The sequence below is a fragment of the Microtus ochrogaster genome, unplaced genomic scaffold (assembly GCF_000317375.1).
Source record: "Microtus ochrogaster isolate Prairie Vole_2 unplaced genomic scaffold, MicOch1.0 UNK6, whole genome shotgun sequence".
NCBI lineage: Eukaryota > Metazoa > Chordata > Mammalia > Rodentia > Cricetidae > Microtus > Microtus ochrogaster.
The window spans coordinates 13,517,529-13,524,442 of NW_004949104.1; the positions used below are offsets into that span (position 1 = coordinate 13,517,529).

At 52.2% G+C, this 6,914-nt stretch overlaps 1 protein-coding gene across 1 annotated transcript in view; it reads left to right on the forward strand.

Annotated features, from left to right (window-relative positions):
- Zmiz2 (zinc finger MIZ-type containing 2) overlaps positions 1-4,857 on the forward strand; it is a 17,604-nt gene extending 12,747 nt beyond the window's left edge. Inside the window, exons 13-18 of the mRNA XM_026788705.1 lie at positions 1,287-1,389; positions 1,690-1,758; positions 1,997-2,241; positions 2,529-2,698; positions 2,784-3,026; positions 3,778-4,857. Of these exons, the coding sequence (XP_026644506.1) occupies positions 1,287-1,389; positions 1,690-1,758; positions 1,997-2,241; positions 2,529-2,698; positions 2,784-3,026; positions 3,778-3,885 (938 nt within the window). The 3' untranslated portion in view covers positions 3,886-4,857. The remainder of the gene's footprint in view (positions 1-1,286; positions 1,390-1,689; positions 1,759-1,996; positions 2,242-2,528; positions 2,699-2,783; positions 3,027-3,777) is intronic.
- The last annotated feature ends 2,057 nt before the right edge of the window (positions 4,858-6,914 follow it).

Sequence of the window (6,914 nt, forward strand, 5' to 3'; positions counted from 1 at the left end):
GATCTCTGTGAGTTCGAGACCAGCCTGGTCTACAAGAGCTAGTTCCAGGACAGGCTCCAAAACCACAGAGAAACCCTGTCTCGAAAAAAACCAATAAATAAATAAATAAGTAAACAAACAAACTAGAAACTGAGAAAGCTGCATTAGCATTAGAAAGAAAGAACCCGTGAGCCACAGGAGGGGTCTGCTTCTGGCTTTTACCCACCTAAAACATGCACAGTACTGTCCATAGCTGTAACTAGTAAGAGCTCCAGATAAAAACATGTTTATCAGCAACTTTGAGAAAGGTTTTGTGCCTGTATCCCAGTACACACCTGTAATCCCAGCACCCACAGGACTGAAGCAGTAGGAGCTTAAAGTGAAGCCAGTCTGGGTACATAATGAGAATCTGTCTCAGATTTTTTCCCCCCTTGAGACATGGCCTCATGTGTCCCAGCCTGGCCTCAGACTCACTTTGTAGCTGGGGATAAACCTGAATTCCTGATCTTCCTGCCTCAACCTACCAGGCTGCCATTGTTGGGCTTGCAGACAGACATCCCTGTATTCATGCTCTGGAGAAAACAATATTTTGTGCTGACACTTGAGCCTCCTCCTCTTTGGCAGATGAAATCTGAGCTCAACTGTCAGACCAAAAAGGCAGACCTTACCACGGGAGCATGACCCTCTTGCTCCTTTGAAACATAATCACAGTTTTTTCCTATAAAAGTATGTTTGTGACATGTATCCCTGACTTTAGACTTTAGACTAGGCTGGCCTGGAACACAGTTCTGGGATTAAAGATGTGTGCCACCATACCATACAGTTTTCCCTATATTTTTGCTAGTTACTATATTCATGGGGTTCCATTTTAAAAGGTATAAGGATATGGGTGCAGCCTTCTTCCTGCCCACCTTTAGAGTTCCCGTCTGCAGAAATAACCAGTTTTAGCCAATTAACTGCATGCTACATATGGTTGCATAGTGGTGTTCTGTCCTATATATAAACTTCCTTTTTTGGAGGTTGTGCTAGGGGTTGAACCTAGGGCTTTATGCATGCTAGGCAAGGACTCTGCCACTGAGCTACAGCCTTAGCCTTTTAACAACTCCCCTGAGCCAAGAGATTCCCTGTGGATACAACTTCCTGATCCTGGGGCATAGCAGTGCTGGGGAGGGCTGTTTGGGGATATCCCAAATTAGGCCTATTAGGATGCAGCTGCAGTAGAAACCTGACACCTTAAATATAAACCCAGATAAGTCTCAATTTCCAGAAGACATTCGGAACAGCCCCTTCCACTGACCCATGGTAAGGAATGGCCTGTCTCCCTGTCTCCCTGTCTCTGCAGTGCTTTGACCTGGAGTCATACTTGCAGCTCAACTGTGAGCGGGGGACCTGGAGGTGCCCTGTGTGCAAGTAAGTCAGTCTTGTGTCTGCTGCTTCCTTAAAGGGTGGAACTTGAATTAGAGTCAGAAGTGGTCCATAGCACAGACCAGAGTAGCAGAAACTACTAGGTGACAGGGCAGAACCCTACTAGGTGACCTTGCACAGTATCCCCTTACACTGGACTATCATAGTGGTCATCTAATACATGCCATGAACTCACAAGGGTCCCTTACAGAATCATCACACAGGTGACAGAGCTGGAGAAATGGTAGTGCTTATACCCAGCTGGGCTAGGCCTCCTGACCAGTCAGTCTCCTTTGCATTCTACAGTAAGACGGCCTTGCTGGAGGGTCTGGAGGTGGACCAGTACATGCTGGGTATCCTGATTTACATTCAGAAGTAAGTGGCTCTTCCTGCCTGCCACCCCTCGTCTGTGGCCACCAGAGGTAGTCCTGGAGTAAGAGCAGTCTTCGGAGCCTCTTCCCACGGTGAAGCAGCTCCACTCCAGGCCAGGGCCACACACACACCTGCCGAGTGTCCTGAAGGTTCTGGGTAGCAGGGGGTTTGAGTACAAGCTCTGGTTGGAAACCTCACCTCTGGGGTGGCAAGTGACCAGTGCCCATCCGTCCCTGCTTAGCTCAGACTATGAGGAGATTACCATCGACCCCACGTGCAGCTGGAAGCCAGTACCTGTGAAGCCTGACCTGCACATCAAGGAGGAGCCAGATGGGCCAGTGCTGAAACGCTGCCGCACTGTGAGCCCCGCCCATGTGCTCATGCCCAGTGTGATGGAGATGATCGCAGCTCTGGGCCCAGGCGCTGCCCCCTTTGCCCCTTTGCAGCCCCCTTCGGCCCCTGCCCCCAGCGACTACCCCAGCCAGGGTGAGTACAGTACACCCAGACTTGAGCCTCAGGTGACCCTGGGAAGATGGCTTATCCTCTATAGCTCAGAATCCATGCTGAGGATGCCCATCCTTCGTATCCCGACTGATAGGGTACTCAGTTTTCCACCCTGTTCCTCTGATTTGGAGTGAGGCTTTCCATGGAAAAACTTGCGAGGACTTTTTCTGAAATGAACTGGTCCGGTTTGGGGTGTCCCCTGAAGACCCGCACTATATACATACTGCACTTTGTTGTGGCGGGTCTCATCCCTGATCATCTTCTTGCAGGTTCCAACTTCCTGGGGCCTGGAACCTTCCCAGAATCCTTCCCATCTGCTACACCCACCACCCCAAACCTTGCCGAGTTCACCCAGGGGCCACCTCCCATGTCCTACCAATCTGACATTCCCGGCAGCCTCTTGACTGCAGACAAGTCTGCTCCTTGCCTCCCAAGCCAGGTCAGTGCTGTGCCCAGAGGCTCGGTAAGAGTCTCCCCAGAGGGTCCTTGAGCTATTTTAACAAGTTCTTTTTCTCCATCCTCAGATGGCACCAGCAGGCCACCTGGACCCAGCCCATAATCCTGGACCACCAGGATTGCATACCCCCAACCTCGGGCCCACCCCAGGCTCCCAGCTACACCATCCAAATCCTCCCCCTCCATCCCGACAGTCCCTGGGTCAACCAAATACAGGGCCCATCAGCGAATTGGCCTTCAATCCTGCCACGGGCATGATGGGACCTCCCAGCATGACTGGGGCAGGGGAGGCCCCAGAACCAGCTCTGGATGTGAGTAGCCCGTCCTGTGTTGGGGGGTGGGAGCCATTGGGGGCTGTCTGCATCAGTCCCTGGGTCTACCCACCTTGCTTCATAGAAAGGAAGACAGTGAATCTTCAAGAGAGATTGTCAGATAATGTCACCCAAGAGCAGCTGTTCCACACAGGTTGGATAGCTGGAATAGCTATAGGGTGCCAAGTACCCACATGTGGTTAATGACTGACTTGCCTGTAGATTAGAGACTTTGGAACCTAGGTATGTGAGGCCTCCAAGAAAGCCCACAACACTGTCTTCACAGTCCAGCTTGACCTGGCCATTTGCTCGGTTCTGCATCTTGACAACACAGGCAGGATGTGAGCACAGGCATGAAAGACAGTGGGCTCTCTGTACCTAGGCCATAAGAGAACTACTGAGGTTCCACATAAGGAAGATGAGGAGCAGCCCGGAGCAGAAAGCCCCTGGGAACAACACTAGAGATCCCTTTTTGGGCCCGTGCATCTCTGGTGCACAGCTGGGCCTCCTCCAGTTGTGCACCCTGGCTCCTGCCGTTGAGAAATGTGTCTTGAGCTATTCTTATCCTATAGCGGCCGTCCATGGGGAGATACAGGCAGCTCATACAGGCAGGTGGCTTTACTCAGGCGCCTAGTATTTGGCAGGGGAAGGGCAGTTTAGCATCCACACTGGGCCTAGGGCCAGGACAGCATGGCCACTGGACCTGAAGGGTCTGAGACCAACACTGCTAATGTGTTTGCTTTGTCCTCAGCTGCTCCCAGAACTGACCAATCCTGACGAACTGCTCTCCTACCTGGGTCCACCCGACCTCCCCACAAACAGCAGCGATGACCTGCTCTCGCTCTTTGAGAACAACTGATCGTGTGTTAGCCCCTGGCCTGGCGAGGACACACTCACAGATATCACCACAGCCTTCCCTTCTCACCCAGCCCCACAGGATGCCTGGTGGTTCTCCCTGAATCTCCTCATGCACACACCCTGAGCTGGGGCCAGCCCCTGATGAACTGGAAGCAGCCCTGTGCTCCAAGGGGCCTCAGGACAGTGGTCCTCACACCCACCCTCCATCAAGCTCACTGCTACAGAATGGGTCTTTTCGGGTGCCCTGCAGGCCCCATCAGCTGCGTGTGCACACAACCCTACACCCCAGACTCATGGCCTTGTCCTTCCGCCCTGCCTGCTCCCACCTGGCCTGCATCTTGTCCAGCACTGACCCTCTGTTTCTGCTTCTCCTCAGAAGAGCTGGCTGGCAAGGCTGGCTCCGTACTCTTGGTCTGCAGCTCCCATGGCTTGAGCCTGGCAGGCTCAGAACGATACAGAGCACCAGCCTGTGGGGGCCTGGTGCTCTCACCCAGCTGAATGTGGTCTGGGGGTTCCCCCCTCCACCCTGAGCTTCAGGCAGAGGCTGGGGTGGGGGCAATAAAGCACAACAATGTACATAGTGTAGAAATGCTCACAGCTGGGAGAGGGAGGGCAGCTGTGTAAGCCAGCATGTTCCTCTGTGGACTGGCCTGGGCCTTCCCAGTGCTGTCTGCCCCTTACTGAATGCAGACAGCTCAGGGGGAGGTCGGAGGTTCAGCCCCTTTAGGGGTGGGCTTTCAGACTCAGCTCTGTGTAAATTCTCCAGTGAGCTGCTCCCCCAGTTCCTCTTTTCTGTGAAAGTGAAGAATTAGTACAGCTGTGTTTTTTAAACCACCTCATCTCCACCCTGCTGCCCACACCCAGGTGGGGGAGGCCATTGCATCTGCTGGCAAAGCGCCTGGGCCCGCAAGCAGGGCGCTGGCCTGTTGTGTCTCTTGTCTGTGCGATCTATTAAAGGACTCCCTCGCGGGCCTGCCTGAGTCCTTCCTTTGTGCTGAGGGGCTGTGGTCTTCCTGTTCCCAAATGAAAGTCTAGATGTTTTCATCCACACTCAGGCTATCCCCAAGCTGTGGTAATTTTCCTTTGCCCTGGAATTTTCCATGTTGGCTTTAGTTGCAGAGCTATTTTGTAAAGTGTCTCAGGCTTGCCCTGGAGACATTTGCCACCATGTCACCTTCCCTGGGTGTGTCCTAGGGCGGGAGCCAGCTATCTGTCAAGTGACTGCAGCACAGCCAGAGGCCTGAGCAGCCCTGGCCTGCCCACGCTCACTGCTCCTCATCCTTGGCCTGGGCCCTGAGGCCCTGCCCAGGCAGCCTTCCTGTGCAACCGGAAAGGTGAGACCCAGGGGAGGGGTGAGGGGAATCCTCGGCAGGCTGCCAGCACCTGCCCTGCAGTATGGAGGAGGCTGCCTGTCCGTGAGACCGCAGGGAAGGATTGCCTGCATTTGAGAACACCCTGGTGGTCCTCTCCTTACCCTAAGGAGCCCATTTCCAGCTTTTCTGTCCAATTGCTAAGTGGGGGAGGGGCATAGAAGAACAGCAGGCCAGGGCCAAGGGAATGTAAGGCAGCACAGCAGGCCTGTCTGCAGCCTCTGCCGGGGAAGAGGAGGAAGGAATGCTGACAACACATTTACGCAGCCTGTTGGCAAGTCTGGTGTTCTGGTGCCACACACATGTAATCCCAGTACTCTATAGAAAAGGCAGGGTTGGGGCTGGAAAGATGGCTCAGTGGTTTTAAGAGTACTGACTGCTCTTCCAGAGGATCCAGGTTCAATTCCCAGCACCCACATGACAGTTCACAACTGTCTGAAGATCCAGTTGCAGGGAATCTGACACCTTCACACCAATGCACATAAAATAATAAAACCATAAATATTTTTTAAAAAAGAAAAGGCAGGGTTGCTGCAAGTTCTGAACCAGCCTGATCTACATGGGAAGATGAGGGGGAACAAAGTCTACAGCTGGGGACATGATCGTTCCAGGGTAGTAAGACTGAGGAGGTCTTTATTTTTTTTTAAATATTTATTTATTATGTATACAATATTCTGTCTGTGTCTGCAGGCCAGAAGAGGGCACTAAATCTCATTACAGATGGTTGTGAGCCACCATGTGGTTGCTGGGAATTGAACTCATGACCTTTGGAAGAGCAGGCAATGCTCTTAACCACTGAGCCATCTCCCCAGCCCCAAGACTGAGGAGGTCTTTATTGTAGATATGGGGGGAAGAGCCCAGAGCAGGGACAGAAAACAAATTTAGAGTAGGGGGCAGGGCTGTAAGAGAGTGCCAGTGTGGACTTGCAACACTGAGAGCCTGGAAACCAGCCTGTGCTTTGTTATGCTAATAAACGCCATAGCTAGCGACGGTCCCGAGTTTCTTGTGGACCTGACAACCATCCAGAAGTGCGACCTCAGAGAATGGATATGTGATTGAGAAAGAGCCGACAAGTGCCTGTGCACTGCTGTGATTGGGTGTCAGAACCAAACCAAAAGATTGGAAAAGCTCAAAGCTAATCTGAGCCTCCCGGGATTTATGCATGCATGCCTGTAAACAAAGCCAGGGCATGGACTTGCTCCTGTGGAGACCCAGTAAGGGCTGGGGACTTCACGGCTTTCCACTGCATTGGCTTTGTCATTATAATCTTGTGTGTGTGCCAAGTATTACATAACCTTCAGAGAGTTGGCTAGACCTGACCTACGGAATACACATTCTCAGTGCAGCATGTCTCAGACTGGACCCTGTCATCTCTTCATAGTGGAATGAATCACAGTGGACAACTAGCAGAAAGCTCAGGAAAATGTAGAAATAACACTTCCTGTTTTGAGATAGGCTCCCCATGTAGCCCAGGCAAGCCTCATCTTCCTGCCTTGCCTGAGTGCTAGAGTTGTGTGCACACCCAGCTCTTACCTTAACTACTAATGGGTTAAAAAGGAGTTAGGAAGTACAGGTGAATGAAAACACACGGAAACTCAACACAGCAAGAGCAGAACAAAGGGAGTGCAATAGCCTACTTTTGTATGTTTTGTCTTAAGAC